Below are 19251 nucleotides of genomic sequence, written 5' to 3'. Positions count from 1 at the left end.
CAGGGTGGAACGCTTTCTCTGTACACTAAGCGGCTAAAAAGGAGAGGTCCCGGAATACCCGTACTCGCTTACACTGCATGCACTAGAACGACATACTACAGTGGCAACTTACCTTTCCAGTAAAAGCGTTGCTGTGGCTTATGGGAACATCATAACGAAGTTCTGCGCAGAAATTATGCGTTCATTTTAAATTAATACAGACACCCTCAAAAAGTCATGTTCCTCCCATCCATCACCTCACTAATGTTTTAATGTTTTTCGAGAGCAGCAGCTGAAGCTCAGCCCTTGCAGACCAGCAATAGCTGCTCATCTGAGTAGGCAATTAACATGCAGTTAAGGTGGCAGCAGACATCGGGGCCCCCAACTTGGGGCCCTGACCCTAGTCTGTGGAGGCTTAAACAATCTCGCATCAAATGTTTATTCACTCACTTTAAATGATCAGCTGTGAAAGGATCTTGAAAGCAACTGTCAAACACATAGCACACAGCTGCGCTACCAAATAATTAAGTTCGGAGATACCTTGATGGCTTATCTATGCCCCTTCCTGCGTTCAAGGAGACAGCTAAGCACAGAAAACTTAACCAAGCTAGCAACAAGCTTAACAAAACGAATACTAAGCATATCTAAATGCAAGAACAAAGAAAAACCATGCCAAGAAGCCCTCCAAAATAAGTTGCTTTTATTTCTTCTGACACATTAACTAACTCATCTGGGTTGACACTGCCAAGAAAAAAAAAATATCAAGGAAGGAATGAAGAAAGCTTGTCCTCTTGTACATGGTGCCAAGACTTGCGCTGTGGGTATGCACGGCCATTGCTAGTACATCTTTCTCTCAACATTGCCTCATGGTGACCAATGTACTGCTTCCCTCAGATGACTTCGTACTTGTCCACTATGAGGTACGTGTTGAGAGAATGCTTCACGGGTGTCTCATCATCCACAGAAACAACGCTGACAACCTGCAAAGAATGAGTGCAGTAAAAGGAGCGCTGGTTAGATGAGTTACTGCTACTCTTGATCAGAACCATTTCTTCAAACAATCACTTTCTGAAAAATGTTTTCTAAATGCACCTACTCAATGCAACACGAACTGAATCCAGCAAAGGAGATTTGTGAACAGGCACACTTCAAGTCATCATTTATAACATGTTCCACAGTTTGAGTGTGCTGATAGGCTCCAAAGAAAGAAACTATCTCCTGTATGTCTAGATACTCAGACTTGTCTAAATCATGCAATCTCAAATTTGCTCTGTGGAACTCCGGGGTTCTGCAGGCTGCCTTTGTGGGTTCCCTGAGCCCTCACACTAGCCGGCCACCCCTTTCCGGTACACTTCGTGCAGGCGCATGCAGACCAGACAAAGTACTACCTACAGTGGTTTGTTAAAACTTATTTTTACATTTGCTCAACTTTGAAATGCTAAACTCTCTCTCATGTTGCACCAGCAGCATAGCGCCAAGCGTCAGCAGTGGTAGCATTACACCTAATGTTGTTTACCAACCAAGCTCTCTCTCATCATTAGCAGCCCGCATTTGCACTTCTGCTCCTAGTTGGCAAACGGCACCGCATGTGAGTGCGCGCATGTGGACCGAGGGCATCGGCCGCACTGCAAGGCTAGCTGAGCCGAGCCACGGACAGAATGAAGCGGCGGCGTGCGCTACAAGACACACACACACACACACACACACACACACACACACACACACACACACACACACACACACACACACACACACACACACAAAATTCGGTGCGCCTCCGTCAGAGCTCTTAAGAGCGGGCCGCATGGGAAGTTCTTCCGGATGATTCAGGGGCATCGGCAACTCCAGGGCACAGTTTTGCCACCGATGAGCACATTTGTGCTGTAAAGCCAGTATCTGTTGCCAACAGAATAAATGATGCCGCAATGCCGCACGAGCAGGGAACGGCTGACAGCCTATTAAAGTCGAGCAATTCGTCACAAGATTCAGTGCGCAGCCCAACTAGTCGAGCACGTAAATGCAGTGTGTAAAAACGTTTGTCTTGTGACTATAGTTTTCTGTACTTTCGTCTTGAAGCGAAGGTATAAGCATAAATCAGAGATGGGCATTTAATGAAAAACTGACTGCTGAAAGCAAGAAAACAAACAAATGCTTACAAAAGAGAATGAAATGGTAAAAAAGCACTAAGAGTTCATTCACAGATGTGAAGAATAGGGAGGGGTTTCCTTGAGGCAAGAAAGTTTGAGAACCCCTGGCCTAAACAGTACTTGTTAAGGCGTTTCTCTAAATACACCGCGCTGAACACTCAGGTGGCCACCTTTCACTAAACTATGAATGCTCCTACGCCAGGCATGTAAATGAAAATGACATTTACCCTGTTTCACACCGAAAGTAGAATCAGTCCATTTTTCAGCTCCATATACAGAACGCCTATTATGCATGTTCCATTTACGTGAAGACCAGAATTTTGACTACCTAATTAGTCTAGGCCTGCCAAACTCTTCATAGAACTAATGCATTAAAAATCTGTACTATGCAACAGGAGATTACACCCCCCACTTGTACGATGACCAGCTTGAACAATCTGGTACAGCACTTTATTGGCAGACACTGAGTAATACTGCAGTATTCAAAACTGTAATTAATGCGGAGGGATGTGCACATAACTAAGTGGTACTGCACAATGATAGTATGGCCAATAGTTAAGAACAGCCCGTGAATGTGATCCAGGACCATCAGTGCAAGGCAGCTCTCCCCTTGCCTCCTTATCCGCTCAGTTTGCTATGGAAAGCACTGCTGAAATGAACTGTACCTTGCTTTCAACATAAAAATACTGCCTGGATGGTAAACAGGTGACAAGTCCAGACAATTTATGATAAGCAGTTCACGTGTTTGTCCTTTCTGGTGGTAATGCTTGTACAGGAACTGCTCCAAATCATGAAGCTTCGATGAGGTAGTGCCTCCAAGAGGAGTCTGAATTGTAGAACAGCACTTCGCCAGCATGGGCATACCATGTGTGGTGAAAGCTTCGGTTAGTTGGGGCAGTCATATTTTGGGATGCGTAATCATCCGAAGCATCGATTTTAATGCGTAGTGCTCCCTACCCACGCGCGCCTCATCGACATTGAGGTGCCTCCTGGCAGCGCAATCTCAGTATCTCAGTATGAATTCTCCCAAGATGAAATAAGGTGCTTTCATTATGCAAGAAAAAAAAATTTTGAAAGCCGAACAGTGGGTGCATTTATAACAGGAGAAAGTCCATTATGCAGAACTTCCGATTATGTGACATATTGATGGATTAAACAATAGTTTCATCCAGTCCCTTAAAAGCCATACAAACATAAAGTAAAGCACGCATTCACTACAAGATGATTTTGCAGTTGGCAGGGAGGCCTTAAGGCAGCGCATTTGGCTGCACCCAATGACTGAGGTAAGAATAATACAGTAGACGGCCTTTATGATGAAGCTGAAGGGGTTAAACATTATTTGCTTATCTCATCAGAAGTGTTTTCAAAAAGAATATGTGGGCATGCTAGATGTGTGCAAATATATGTTACACGAAAACAATGAATAAAATGGCTTTGTGAAAAATAACTGCAAAAATAACATTTACTGCACTATGCTAGAAGAGAGCTGAAGAGTGAGAGCTTATGAAATAAGCTTGTGCCACCCTGTTTGAGAACTGTACTGGTCTAGATATTTTTTTCGTATCTTTCTCCCGCCTATGCAGCTATTTGTGTTCTTTTCCTATTTTCATGCCTCCCCTTCAGCTCTAAGCACTCTGAACATGCCCAGATGGCTATCCACATGGTGCAGGCTCCGAAATTCCATGACTGCCTTTCCTCTCTATATACTGTCGATGACCAATTTTTTGGACCCTCTAGGTACCACGAAAACGACCGAAATATCAGGCAGTCCGGAAAATCAAATTTTACTGAAAAAATCACAAACTTATTGCCATTAGGCTGGAGGAAGAGGTCAGTTGTGTCACACAAATTCTAAAGCTCCTAATGACTAAATTTCGCCGTGCGACATGTGCACGGACGACGGGCGGTGACCGCTTTCCCGAGCTCGGCCTGGCTGTGCTGCCCCGGGCATGTCGCCGATGAATGCACGGGTTGGGACAAAGTCTAAACGGGAAAGCGAACACGCCGCTGCGGGAACTGCATTGTGCCCGCAGTACGATGGGCCCAGAACGAGAGCGCGAAGATGACGAAACAATAAGAACCGAGAAACGGCCGAAGCAAGTGCACCGTCAGCATTAGCCTCCGTCATTAGGCCTAGCGATTAGAGCCAAAATCGGCATCATATTCGCCGATATGCACTCTGTGGTGGCTTGCGTATAATGAGGGGCGCCTTGCCTGCCATCGAAACACCAGCTATTTACGGTTTTACGATAGAAAAGTCAGGGTTGCAGTGCGTTTTGCCGCGGGTATGCTGACCTCGCTTTGAAATGCACCATTCCCTCTCGCGCTCGCCGTCTCCGTGAAGCCGTATGCCTCTCACGTGCTTCGCTGCTACCTCTTTCCGTATTTGAAACGAAAGACTCGGCATAGATGAGTTCCGCGAACTCTGACTGCTTTTCAAGTTCGTGCAGCGGAAGGCGTTCGAGAACCGTACAAATTCGAAACTGCATGGGCGCAATGTGTCGACTCGCACAGAATTTCGCTTTATTTGATCAAGTTTTCGATCTCTCCTGCAGTCTGAAGTAATGAGGTTCCACTGTACACATTATATGGTGGCTTTGGGTATTGGCGGCGAGTGCGAATGAGGTACGAAAAATCGAGCAGTAAGTTGCGGTGCGTCCGAAATTTCAGGCGCTCTTATACATTGGCTCTATGGGCCATGCCGCGGTGCCGCGAAAAAGTCCGAATAATCAAGCATGTCCAAAAAATCAGGCGTCCGAATTTTCGTCGACTGTAGCACTCTTTTTGCAGTGCGGCTGTTATCAACTCTATTAGCACGTGCGCCGTGCATCTTTCTATCCTACCCATGCGATGGGCATTCAGCGCTGACATCTGGCCATGTCAGATTTCTGAGCTGCAAAAACGTGTTGAAATGCTGCGTTAGATGAAAATTTGGAGACGATCTAACTGCTTGAGGCACAAATCTATGAGCAGGTACACTCCGTGCTTATACGCCCTGTTGTTTGTCAGAGGCAACACAGTGAGGCGCATGTGACAGTGACATATGGCCATATCAGATCTCTGCGCTGAGCACAGGACTGGCAGGTGCAGGGAAGCCTGCTTATGAATGTGCGCCCTATGGTTTGCAGTCACTGCTAAAGGTCGTCTCAGCCGAGAAACACGCAATAGTTTGTCTCAAGGGTTTTTTTTTTAACAATGAGTCTCCAGGAAATCAACCTAATGCTCTCGCAGTGTTTGCCATATCTGAGAATTCATGTTAACCGAGTCTGTCTTAACGAGTCTTCTATTTATAATGCATGCTTTTTAGGATACACAAATGATGCAGGTGTTAAAAAATAAAACAATAACTGAAGGTTTGCATCAATAACAAAAATTTGGATACTAGCAAGAATGATGCAGGTGTTAAAAAATAAAACAATAACTGAAGGTTTGCATCAATAACAAAAATTTGGATACTAGCAAGAATGACGAAATACTTCTATCAGAGTAACTTGCCAAAATTTCCAAGTTCCTTTGTGCTTTCCTACTGCAGAAAGCAGCAAACATGTGAGAAAACCAAGAAGCAAGAGGTCCCATAGTATGACAGTACGGTGGAGTGGAGTAACAAGATGCAAAAGTACACACCCGCATGTCACAGTAGAGTGTCTTTGAGACAAACTGGACCTGGACTGGGTAGAAGTCGTTAGGGCGGCCGGGTGCCGAGAACTCCATGCTACCCGACTTATTAGAGGCGTCAATGAGAGGCAGCTGCCACTCAAGGACCCCCCGCCTGCTATCGTGGTGGTAGTCACCATCACACTCGTTCACGACCACCGATCCACTCCCATGGCTGCTGCTTGGAAAGTAAGAGACAACAACAACAAAAAAAATCGTTACTCTGTTTTGCCTAAAGACAGCATGGAAGGTTGCATCCAGAAAATGAGCAGCTTGAAGAGAAATAGAGCATTTTCAAAGGTTCGTTAGCAATATATATGCCAACATATCTCACAGCCCGAAGAATCACAGTCGACTGTAGACTTTCACCCCTTGAATATTTCAGTCCTCTTCGAGGACTGAAAATTAAGGACGTCTAAATTAAGTGAGTTTGAAGGAATAAAAGTCTGCTGCATTCGAGGGTGACGTCGACAGTTATGGTACGCAGATAAATGAATTTCAGTGAGAAGTTTGCTTGAAGTAGATCCAGCCCTGGAAACTCACAGGGCATTGTTTTACTGAGCATATCAACCCTAAAGGACAGGTGCCTTTCTTTGAAGCTTTGAAGTGTTCAAACCTGTCAACGACACACGGTGCTGGTGCTGATGAAAGTGCTAAAAGAAGATGAAGCCTTACCTCAGTGGAATGCTGATGACCACATTGTTCAGCTCCAACTGCTCCTGTTCCAGCTCGTACTCAATGTTGACATCGCAGTTGCTTCCACCAGCTTCGGATACCCAGCAGTTGACTGCACAGTCACGCATAGAATGACAGAAGAGGTGAGCTCAGCAGGACAACTTCTGCAGTCAAGACTATGCTTTTGAACCTACCCAATCTGTCGATGTACATCACTAAAATGAGCGTAACATATCACAGTATAGGTAGAACCGAGCATGCTACAGTTGGATAAGCAGAGTGCAAGAGTACACAGCGAAGCGCCACTTGGTGTTGCTTTCATTTTTTTGCAGCTGCTTAGGAAACAGACGGTATTAGCTTTACCTTTGCCGATGCACGGCATTCAACCAGTTGCAATTATGTGCCTCATTATGTGCCTCAGTTATAGCAATTAACACGCTCATGAAATGAAAAATACTCCTTACACTTTGAAACTCTTGCAATATGGTCTGCAATTATAAGGAGAAAAAAATTTCCATTATGCTGAGTGAAACAAGTGAAGCCTAAAATTATGGCATGCATAACTGCTGAGAACTGGGTCGATATAAAAGCATGTGGGCCACTAGGAAAGGCAGTAGCACGCACTGGAGAGGGGCACCATCTTCTCATCTTGGGTCTGGAAACGCCACTTGAGCACGCCCACATCTGAGTTGATTGGGAACGGCTTGGCAGGGTTCTTGAGAGCGACCTGCTGGGCGCTCTTGAACAGTTCCTTGTCGATGTTCGGGTGGGTCTGCGCATTGCATGCAATAAGAATGAAGGCGGTTAAAAGGCCCCACCGCTTATAGATCAACAGAACTATTGTTCTCCCAGGCCTCAGCGAGCAGAAGGGAACTTCTGCACAATTGAACCGCCTCAGAATAAGCTACAGTGGAGACCACTTATAACGTAACCGCTTTTAGTGCGGAACCGGATATAACGTGGGTCTCTCTGACCACCGGTGTTTCCGCCATAGAACTCGATGCATAGGCAGACCGCTTAATACGCAGACGCGCGAACCAGAATACCAGCTATAGCGTGGTTTCTCGAAGGTTGAAGGTCGCAGCGCAACCATGAAATTCGGGCACGGAGCACAGCTTCGCTCCCCGTTTTACCAGCGGAGTATATATGCGCGGAGGAACGGGCAGCGGCGAAAGAGCGTGGCGGACGCGCGCCACGAAACGAGAGAGAGAGAAGGAGCAGGCGGCCCCAATGCGATGCACGAGGGAAGGCAAGCGCATACGTCACGGTACCAGCGCCCAATCCGGGCGTGCGCTGCACAGAGTGCAGGGTAGAACCAGCAACGCAGCAGAGCGCAGCCATCGTCGTTTCTTTTCACTGCAGTCTCTTTGTCTTCTGTGCGCGTACACCGTGCATTCAGGCCGAAACAAGCCAAACAATAAGTAAGTGCTTTCGAAAGGCTGGATTTGTACGTGATGAGGCTCTTGAAGCCGATGAGCAGAGCGACGTTGCCGTCGATGGGGCAGTCAACGCCGACGACGTATGGTCCGGCCCTGTTGAGAGTAACTTTGTTTCTGCAGGCGGACACTTTTTAAGAATATGTCGATGCTGATGAAAATGAGTTGGCTGTCTGCGCGGAAGCAAGCACGGACGATGCGATTGTCGCAGTGGTGCGCAGTGGTGTGGAGCTTGCGATCGAAGATGAGTCGGACAGCGAGGACGATGTAGACCCGATGCCAGATGTGCCGTGCAAAGATGTGCTCGAATACCTGAGCAGAGTGAAAATGTACTGTGCGAATAACAGTTTGAGTGACAAAGTGCTTCAATGTTTAAGCCTTGTTGAGAGCAAAATCATTCAAAGTGCAGTGAAAAAACACCGCCAGACAAAAATCACCGCATTCTTCCGCTGATGCACTTTTGATGCAAACATTGTTCGTGTTCAGTTGCGATTATTTTGTATGTGTGTACGTGTGTAATAAATTGTGTTTGAAAGGTAGGTTGCCCGTTTGGCACGAGTAAGAGCCTAAAAACGCGATTTTTTGTTTATAACGCAGTATCGCTTATAGCGCTAATTTTCGTGACTCCCGCGACTTACAGTATAAATGGTCTGCACTGTACCATTTGTTGCGTCAATAATGGAGCCTGCTATAACTACTTTTCATGCCCAAGAAACTGCCCTGCACTAGAAAGCATATTCACAATGCGCTACCATATTCACAATGAGCAATCATATTCAGAGAATGCCTCCGAATGCCACCCCTCATCCCCTACACACTACGGGCAGCATTGTGTGAGCCGCAGGCTGTCTCCAGGCTCGCGCGCTTAAATTTGCGGGCTTTATGTGGTATTCTTTGTAGCCCATCTCAATGGGAATGAACTTGAGTGGTAACAATGAGGAACAGAAATCGCCAAGTCTCTCTAAGCCAATTTGTCTGCTTGAATCCAAGATGGCACTTCTCAAGCATCCAAGCTTGATACATACCGTATAAACGCGTGTAAGGGCTGCACTTTTTTTCCCAGATTCGGGGGGCAAATTTCGGGGTGCGGCCCATACACGCGATTTTCGAAAAAAAATTTTTTTTTTTCAAGTGAAAGCAAACCAATCTGGAATGCGCGGCATTTATTTACTGTTCAGGCATCACTCACGGAGTCTTCAGACTCCGAGCTGGTGCTGTGTTCAGGTAAATGTTCAGCCCACAGAAAGTAGTCTTCGGTCCAGTCTAAACTGTTTGAAATTCCAGTCACTTTGAAACTCCGGGTTACAATGTCGGTCGACACGGAATTCCACGCGGACAAAATCCATCCAAGCACAGTCGCGAGCGGTGCCCTATTAAGCCGCCCTGTCGGCGTCTCGTCGTGATTGCCATTGGCCATCCATTCCGAATACTGCCTTCGAAATTCAACCTTAAAAGGCCGATTGACGCTTACATCCAGGGGTTGCAGCATGTCGGTGAGGCTGCCCGGTATCACGGCCATGTCTGTGCAGATACCGCGCAGGCGTTCCTTAACCCTACCCGTCAAGTGACTGCGGAAGCTGTCCAAGACGAGGAGCGATCGTATGGCCAGCATGGCGCCTGGGAGCTTCTCCCAAACGCTTTTTACCCAGTCGAGCACAAGCTCATCATCCATCCAGCCCTTTTCTTGGGCGCGAACTACAATTCCCTTGGGGAAAACGCCTTTAGGAATCGTTTTTCTTTTCAGGATGACATAGGGGGGCAGCTTCCGCCCGTCCGCGATGACGCACAGCATAACGGTACACCGTTGGCGCTCTGCGCCGATTGCCCGCACGAAAACACTCTTCTTTCCTTTCAGTTTAACTGTGCAGCTCTCCGGATAGTCGAACCACACGGGGGTCTGGTCGGCGTTCGCTATCTGCGAAAATATATAGTTGTGCTCACAACGCAGACCGATGACATACTTCTGAAAGCTGAGCACCTTGTCGGTGTAGTCGGGGGGGGGCAGCCGCTGGCACAGCGTGGTCCTTCGCCGAAATGATAGGCCCTTCCTCTTCAGAAATCTTCGTACCCAGCCGGCACTAGCCTTAAGTCCTCGTGCGGTATGCTTTTAGCATGCGCCAAGGCTTGTGCCCTCACGCGCAGCATGTCCGTTGTCAACGCGTAGCCGTTGTTCCGCACTTCCATTGAATAGCATAGCAAATTTGCATGGCTTGCCTTGGAAAGCGCGCTTTTTGGAGCTGGTATTCTTCAACGCATCCCTTTGTCCGCACCACCGTCGGACACACTTCTCGTCCACGTCAAATTTTCTGCCCGCGGCACGCTTGCAGTGTTCGAGAGCGAACTCCCCTACTTTCAGTTTAAAGCCCGCCATGTAGCTGTTGAGGTGCTTGCCCATCGTGCAACAGTGACAATGCTCGGAGGCAGTTCATGAAAAAGTGAAGAACGACAGCCAGCGCACGAGAGCAACAACGATGCCGAGCGACCACGCTAACACAACCACCAAAAAACGCATGCTTTGACAGCCAGAACAGAACAAAGTTAGACCTGGTGATACCGATGCTGATACGGATAACGGAAGTACAGTAGCAGAAGCTCGCGGCAGAAGAAAAGATGTTGATGATGACCCGTGGCCTCGGGCGCCATCCATGGGCGGCACCTCGAAGCTCCTGTGCGCATGTATTTCGAAGGCTATTCTTGCGTGTTTCCTGGAAAGTTTGGGTGCGGCCCTAACACGGATTTTTTTTTTTCAAATATTTCCTTTGGAAATACGGGGTGCGGCCCTTACACGGGTGCGGCCCTTACACGCGTTTATACGGTACAAGCCAGCACTGTAGTTGATGCAAGTATTCTGCTTACTTAGGCCTTGATTCAGTGGAACTGAGAGAGTATGCTGTTCACCTGGATCTGGACACCCTTGTCATCATGGTTCTCGAAGATGAGCTTGATACGCCCATACTGCTCATCTGTGATGCGAAGCGTTACCAGGCCGTGTACTTCCAAGTTCTGGAGGCCACCATCGCGAAGTGCCGTCAGCGTCACCTTCTCCTCCACATTGAGGCTCACACTGGAAGAAAGAAGACAAAAAATTCACGGCCGAACGTCAACGCTAAGACTAGGATTAACATTCTGTGGTTGACAATCTGATACCTACTGGCACCTTAGAAATGCTGTTCCAGCCATATGTTGCACAGTGCCCGCAAAGACCTTACGCATCTATTCAAACTATAAACTCTTGGCTCTTCTTGCATGAGATGCAGTGCTATCTTTTGAAAGACCTCGTTACAATAGTTTTGCAGTTTTACTTTTCTCTCTAGCAGCTAGAACGAAGCACTGAGTTCAATGATAAAAGCTGCACTGCTTTGGCAAATTAACAAATGTAGTGGTTGCATTTCAAAGAACAAGCACAGATTCCGAGACAGTGAAGATGTTTCTGTGAGGACAAAAATCATGTTCCTTTCTGAGAAAGCAGAGAAAGATGACCTGATGAACACCAGAAGTTAGGCTGAGAGAAAAAAAACGATTCTATTGCAGGACACATACCAAACATGAGAGCTTACATCAGAGAACATGCTTAGAGCACTTGCGGAGTCAAGGTATGGATGGAGGAGTAATATACTGAGAAGCCTAGCCCACATAAATGTTCTTCACGTGTTTGGGTGCAGCTGTGGTGTTTGATTGCAGCTAGAAATAATTAAGCACAAAATACTAAGGTGTGCTCTGAACCGGATATCGTACGCCTAACTGCAACCTGATGAAGGCCCAGTGCACTTAAATGTGTGTGCTGGATGGCACACACTGCAATTTTTGCTGCAATTCACATGAAGACACCTTTATTTGGGTCACTAATTGGTAATGCATTATCATGAGCACCACTGAATACTATCATCAAATGCTGATGCTCCTAAGAAAATGCAACTGTACACATACCCCGAGTCTTTCTTAGCCCAGACTCCAATTCATCATCATCCGACCTACATCCACGACAGGACAAAAGCCTCTCCCATTGATGATTTCCAATCAACTTTGGTCTGTGTCAGCCAACTGCTCCCACCTTATCAAGGAAAACTACCTTGCAAAGTTTGCTGGCAAATGCTTTGCTCAACTGCTCTCTGTATTAACAAACGGAGTTTCCAGGCAGAAAAGAAAAACGCATTTGAAATATCTCCTTACTTAAACAGAGAATAAAAAGCTGAAAAATCAAGATGAGGCAGGCCAGACAGAAATCAGGCTGTAGCTCAGAATCTATACAGTCTAACCGCATACCAGCCCCACCTAGGTCAACTCTGACAGTAGTAGGAAAAGGGCATATTTTTTCAAGTTACACAGCACTGTGTGGCCATGTCCGTGGCTGATGTAAAATAGGGGTAACTAAGGATTAGTGGATGAGAACTCTGTCTTGGTATGGAATTTAACTCAGCTGTAGATGACAACAACAATCAAATTTCACTACATTTTATCATATCTCAAAGGCTTTGTTTTCAATAGCTACAGAATGCTGCATCCGGGTATTTCAAGATTTAAAACACCTGTGAGCATTCCATTGCACTCCAGGGCAATTTGCAAGAATGAGTGCTCACGCTTCGACGGCAGCTGGCTGTGGAATGTTTCGGGCAGCTGCTGATGAAGACGCCGACTTGGCCGATGTTGGGCTGGCGATGGCTGCAAAGAGAGGAAGCAAAAAAACTAAGACTACAAAGGCACCTGTTTGGGAACAATGGTAGCAGGCAGGAAGAATGACTGCAATCCATCAGCATCAGGAAAAGAAGATGAAAAGATAACCAAAGCAAACAATTTGAAAAGTGAAAATCCATCACAAACTAAAAAATCGTTCCACTTGTTAACAAATGACTACATAGTTGGTGGCAAGTTAAACAGAAAATAAATAAATGAACGAATAATCAAGCAATCAATAGAGTGAAAAACCAATCAACAACACATTTAGTCAGTTAGTTACTTTATCAATCAGACAGCCAATGTCACTGATCAAAAAACCAGTTTGTCAAGTGAGTGGACAATCAGCCATTAAGTCAACAACCACTCACTCTCGCCCTCCTGCTTCAGCTGATCGGCAAAGGTATCCCACTCGCGATGTTTGCTGCCCAGCTTGAGTGCCTTGGTGGGCCCACCACTGCCAGCTGATCGACTGGGCGGCAGGTAAGTGCTTGGCTGCTTGGGAGACGATGGCTCACTGAGCGTGTCTGGCGACACGGCCGTTGGCGTAAAGCCCGCAGAGCCTGAGCCAAAGCCTGAGCCAAAGCCGCCGGGACGCACACCGCCCCCCTTGCGTGCTTCCTGCCGGGCCCGCTGTAGCTCCTTGGCTTTCTCTTTCATCTTCTGCTTGGCCTCACGCTCTTGTGTCTGCGCAAAATACATAATGGAACATGTTACACTATAGGAGTAGCTTTTCAAAGTTTATAAATCAAGAATTGGTTTAATTTATTCATGAAAAGCAATGTGAAGCATTAGATCAGACACTGAAACACGTAAGAAATGTCGTCTCCAATGACGGTAGAGACCATGATCTACATGGTTAGCGTAAAAACCAGACTATAGGCCAGACCGGAATATAGGTAGACCCCCAACTAACCAATTCTAAAAATAAAAAAATCTTTTTCAATGAAAAAAGTACCAAAAGTCACCCTTGCCTTGAAACGAATGCGACTCAACAGGTTGCACAATGGTGACAGTATTTATTCCCATTTAAGTGCTGCTCATATGTATACCCGGACAATTTTTTAACAGTATCGCACGCCCATCGACCCCCATCGACCCGCGTGTTTGTCAGCACCTTATCACGGCACGGAGCGGCGAAAACAAACGAGGTATGCGCATGTGTACACATGCGCTTACTCTCGTTTCTCTCGCCGTTCCGTGCCGTTATCTCTACCGCTTTCAAGCAAATGCATTCAGCAGTCACAGGACGCGATCTTGCACGCAGCTCGCAGATGAACTCCGCAACCCTTCCTTCCAATTCTGGATACGCTGCGGTCCGCCCACGGAATGTTTTCTTCTGGTTGCTGCAAGTTGTAATACGCAGCTTCTGCCTCCGCCAGTACCGAATGCTCTTTTCGGATACTCCAAATTTGTGCTGTGCCGCCAGGTAGCCACGAGCTTCCGCATACCCAGTCGCATTTATCTTGAAGTTTGAAATAAAATGTGAAAAAGCAGCCTTTAACCAAAATAGCTTTGCAACAATGGAAACGCTAAATGGAGGTGCGACAACGTCGCCACACCGCACTGCTGCTGGTGGCAATGGTGATGGAGGCTGTTGACTTCAGCCGCTTATTGTTGCAAGACATCAGTAGTTTTCCGCCAATGACAGGTATATAAGACGGGGTCTACTTTTTGCCATGGTTTTTTGAAAAAAAATTCGACCTATATTCCGGTTTTTACGGTACTAACGTGCCCGTCACTCACTTCCTTGCTTGAGTGAAAAACATCAGCCTCTTGTCTGCATTCCTCAAGACACTTGCCCTTCATTTCAAACGAATGATGTTCTAGAAATATTCAGCAAATACTGCTATGTGCTAATGGTGATGCTTCACAACTACAGACGGCTCAGGACAAATTGAATTTGAAAGAGATAAAAATTTGTCCGAATTATGGGGAGTTCGAATTAAGGTGAGCATTTAGTACAGTCCATGCTGTTAGGACCAGAGCGTGAGTTTGAATAAACAGGCAGTTCAAAATTAAGTAAGTCTTAATTAAGAGGTGTCCACTGTATGACAACATGTTTGCAAGGATGACTGTGCACCAAAACCATAATGGAATATGTTCCACTGAGAAGCGCCCTTGCCCTCACTCACTTGACGCACGGCTTGGTACACCTTCTCTTCGTGAGAGTCCATCTCAACGAAGGTGCGGATCTGGGCCAGGTTCACGCTCTCTCTGTAGCCCAGGGCGACGATTTCATCGAAGGCGAAGATGAGGTTGAACGCCTGGTCTGCTACCTCCTGCTCGTCCAGGCCCCGGCAGTACTCGGGCAGCACGCGTGAGAAAAGCCGCAGAGTCTCAAGGTCCTGGTGTCGTCAAACGCACCACAGTTACCACATCATGAAAGCATGAGTGCATGTCGACAGCAGATAGACATTTGACGACCATACAATATGAACTCTGTGTTCTCCCCAAATGAAACTAAATGAAATTGTTTCTCTCAAGTTGGAGCAATCTGTGTTCTGTTCCATGATTACTGGGTTAATAGCTACTGAGTCAAACCATTAAACATGACTAAAATTATGCAATAGTGCTCTTCACATAAGTGATGTGCATTGCCCCATAGATTCGCATGAGGCCCAGATTCCCTCGTGTCACATTCACACCTTGATTCATTTGAATGTATATGAGCCTACAGCCGCCCAGGTAAACACTAACGAGGGAGGTAGTTTACATGCACATAAATTGTTCGTCAGGTTTGTCACAGTCAACTTCACAACTAAGAAAAGCTCAGGAGTGCTGGAGGATTGACCACTGAAAGAAGCTTGGGTGCAGGATGGTTATGTACATAACGAAGTTAACCTGATATTAAAATCAGATCGTAGTTCAGTGACTGTCTGTTTGCTTCTTCCACTTAGTCATCCCAGCTGCATTTCAAACTAGGTTACTCCACGTATGATCCAGCCTAGCCTAAACAAAACCTTGATGATGCAGATAGTGTGAAACATCTGTATTTTGCATTAGAAGAAGCAGTGGAGACAGAACAGATCCATCAGTTTAACCGAAATTTTCATCATTATACTTCTGCATTGAAAACAACAAGGGCTGATTATTGCCACCGAAATCCTGACTCATTACACACTTTTTCCTGGAATGTGATGCAGTTATTTATGGAAAAAGGGGTCTTAAATGAAACCAGTTGTGAATAAACACTCTGAAAATCGGCCACCTACGCCAAGCCCATTTTGGAAGTTAACTTCTTGTTGCCCCCATGTATGGGTCTACATCGACTATGGTACAAGCCCTACAGCATATGGGCAGTTAGATAACCATGCAAAACATGCAACCATGCAACGAACGTGCCGACCGCTTACAACAGAGGTAATCAGCATACCAATTCTAACATGAAATGCTTACAATCACCACTTCAACTGAAGTACAGCACAAAATGACATGTGAAAAAATGTTACTTCAATTGAAGTGCAGCACAAAATGGCACCTGAACAAATGTTAGACAAAGAATAACAAAGTACAAGCGGAATTTGAAGCCATCAAAACAGCAAGTTGGTGTGCTAGACATTCAAAATTTAAAGGGATGCAAGTGCACCGGTTGTAGCAGAAGCATATAAGTGGCAAAAAATGTCTATTGGGCGCTTTGCAAGTAATAAGACTAAAAAAAATACTGTTTCAACAGGTGCAAGGGTGTCACTAAGGCCGGCAGCACATCACCCAAACCCATCCCAATTATGTAAAAATGACCACTATTTTCAGCGCTACCTGTGCTATTTCAAACACAATGGCTCGAGTGACAAGCGCAGCGTCGCCACTGTGGTCACCCCCACTCGGTGCTGTCCCAGGTGCAGTCTGCATGCCCCACACGCCTCTATAATGCCTCTGAACAGGTTTGAGAGAAACGTATTCTATGGGGGTTGGTTTACCTCAAGGATATTGCTGGCACGGGTGGTGAGCAGCAGAACATAGAGCTTGTCGTGCGGTTGGTACACATAGCGCACGCTCTCCGTCTCCACAAACGTATGCTGGCGGCCGGCGCCCAGCAGCTTGGGGAAGGCCAGCAGGAGGCCCTCAACACGTGCACGGCTCATCTCCACAAACTGCCGGGACACGATGACTGCACAAAAGACAGCAACTATGTGAGGCAGCAGCTACAGTTCCTTCGCAATCTCAGTGCAGAACATGCTCAGTGGGCAGCTGTACAATGTCCCTGCTCTGAGCTGGCAGAGGACGAACACCACATTACAAGAGACATTGAGAACAACTCTATCCAAATTTCGTAGTTATACAGTTATAACTGTTCGGCTTCTTGAAGCTTGTTTAGTGTTTGTTTGGGAGAAAAAAAAAACGTAGTTATTGCCACAAAATCAAGATTTCAAAGTGGAATAGTTTTTCTCGTCACTTGGTTCAATCTCATGATGTTGGTGATGAAGAGAATTAGGGAGTCCATGATTGCTGTCTAGAAAAAGATGGTAATGTGTTCGTGGCTCGGACATCCACAAACAAAAAGTACTTGACGTCATCGCAGTTGTCAAAACAAACTGTGGCAGTGAAAACAGTATATTACATTTTGGCACTTTCTGGCATGTAAAAGCTCAGTTTATAGTGACAGCATCCTCTTTGTCATTACAATGGAGTAATCAACATAAGCCACCTTCAATTTTTCCTCACTTTCACTTAAAACTGGCAGCAGAGAAGAACCAGACACAAGGAAGAAACACACAGACGTGGACGAAGCTGCACTGACAACTGAAGTTCTATTAGGAACACCTAATGAAATAAACTGGAATAGTCAACATATCAGATGAGTTCATATCATTAACTGTTTGCACCAACTTGCTCAAAAATCTACCTTAACGTTCCTCAGTGTCCATTTAAAACTCGCTGATTATATTTTGTGCTCATCTAAACAGCTGAAACGATGCTTTTCTGATGATTTTTCTGACGCTTGCTTTTCTAATGCACTTATTGCCACCTGCTCTGACCTACACTGGGGACGATATGCTATCCTGGTGCCTGTGATGGCACATGCTAACATCTTTCTGAACTTCTGTCAATAACGTGAGCCACTGTGAGTCGCTTCTTTTTCTTTCACAATGCACTCAAGAACGCTTTTCCCTCCCCAGTGGACCAAGAAGCTGGACGATGGCCGCATATTTTTGTAATGTTGCAAAAGGGCACGACACTGACATGAAGGATGATGATTGCTGCAACATAGAGAAGTTGAAAAAAAAAAAAAACGATTTGGGACCCTTCAAACTCCGCTGGTGCGCAATACGATCCCTAATGACTACAATATAAAGCGTAACGCTCTACATAAACGACTGTCTCGCAGTTACAGAGGCTCAAATCCTTACCCTTCCCGGCTTTTGTCATCACGGCGGCTGCCAGGAGGACCTGAAATCGCAAGTGACACATTACAACGGCGTTCACTGCAAGACACCGCGCAGCGATAAACCAGCTGGCATGCTCGCGTCAACTCAGCTTTGTAACTTTCAGTAAAAATTTGCTGCTGCGAAAGCGATTGCTGCAGGTGTATCGAAGTATCGCTAACAATCTTCATTACAAAAGACATTTTCCTGTTTCACTAAATGCACAAATCGCGACGTTCAGCTCTCGCCATCCATTCGCTGACAGCTTATGCCGGTCTACGCTTTCATGTGCAGAGATTTAGTATGAACGTGTTGAGGATGCTAGTAATGCCTTGTATGATACAATAACTACGAAAATTGCTATGTTAACATTTCAAGATTCGCAAGACCCCCAAGATATACGCTTTGTTGGAAGCAGTGTGAACCAAAACTGCACGCAACTTTCGAAACATGTAATAGACACCCACTATAACGAACAGCACAGTTCGCACCCATTACTGAACGGCAGCTGACAGTTGACGACAAAGCACTTGCACAAAAATTACCAATGAGAACTGCCTCACCATTTTGTTTTCCTTTTCTGCTGGTGTTTCGTAGGGGATCACTGACACCAGGCTTTTCAGCGGAAGCTTCGAAGTATGTCTACCTCAGAGCTCCCTTCTGCGAGCACGCTGCGAAGGCGAGAACAAGTCAGCGGCATATACAGGTATTCCGAAAACTCAGTCACTTCACACAGAATGTCATATAAACGTCGTTACAAGGATACTTGGACAGATACACCACCTGCATTTGCGGCCAGCCCAAAATATTACACGTTTGCAGAGCGAGCGATCGCTTCCGGAACCGGAAAACAGCAGACGTAGTTGACTGGTTGCCAGACGGAAATTTCTTGGTACTTCTAAATACGGCGCCGATAATAAATATTAAGATCGGCGTGCGAATGGGAACTTATTTGTTTTACTATACAAAAATATTAAATAAATGATCAATTTTTTTAAGAACACATAAATAAAAAGAAAACTTAAGCGCTGTCAACGTCTTTTTATTTTTTCATCACTTAAGCGGGAAATTTGATTGTCATAAGTGGTGAAATTTACTAATCGGTGACGCCACGCAAATTTAGTGATAAAATACTCACTAACAATTAAAAGAAACTACGAAAGGTAGCGTGGCGCTATTTATGTTGCTTATTTCTGTGTTTGCACACATTTCTGAGGCGGTTACACACTTTCATTCCATTCCTGTGCGCACGACCTGCCCGTCTATACTAAGGATCTAGGATGGCATTACCTTTCCTTGTTTTTACTCTTAGCTTCCCAGGCA

The 19251-nt window shown here is 45.9% G+C and overlaps 1 protein-coding gene and 1 pseudogene across 2 annotated transcripts; one reads left to right on the top strand and one right to left on the bottom strand.

Moving 5' to 3' along the window:
- Positions 1-662: 662 nt before the first annotated feature.
- Positions 663-18791, bottom strand: deltaCOP (coatomer subunit delta). 2 transcript variants are annotated; one of them, XM_077668808.1, is made up of 12 exons: positions 18712-18791; positions 18492-18599; positions 17914-17953; positions 16483-16673; positions 14698-14910; positions 12934-13249; positions 12469-12550; positions 10790-10955; positions 7080-7227; positions 6456-6567; positions 5751-5961; positions 663-959 (listed from the first exon to the last, which is right to left on the bottom strand). In XM_077668808.1, exons 2-12 carry the CDS (start codon positions 18492-18494, stop codon positions 870-872), a joined length of 1572 nt encoding a protein of 523 aa, XP_077524934.1. In that variant the 5' UTR covers positions 18495-18599; positions 18712-18791; the 3' UTR covers positions 663-869. The 2 variants fall into 2 exon arrangements, with proteins under 2 accessions (XP_077524934.1, XP_077524935.1); XM_077668809.1 differs by having other exon boundaries at positions 5751-5958.
- Positions 7456-8418, top strand: LOC144094362 (uncharacterized; annotated as a pseudogene).
- Positions 18792-19251: the final 460 nt, after the last annotated feature.

The sequence above is a fragment of the Amblyomma americanum genome, chromosome 6 (assembly GCF_052857255.1).
Source record: "Amblyomma americanum isolate KBUSLIRL-KWMA chromosome 6, ASM5285725v1, whole genome shotgun sequence".
Lineage (NCBI taxonomy): Eukaryota > Metazoa > Arthropoda > Arachnida > Ixodida > Ixodidae > Amblyomma > Amblyomma americanum.
The sequence above is the reverse complement of the archived record's forward strand: the minus strand, read 5'-3'. Positions and strand labels throughout refer to the sequence as shown.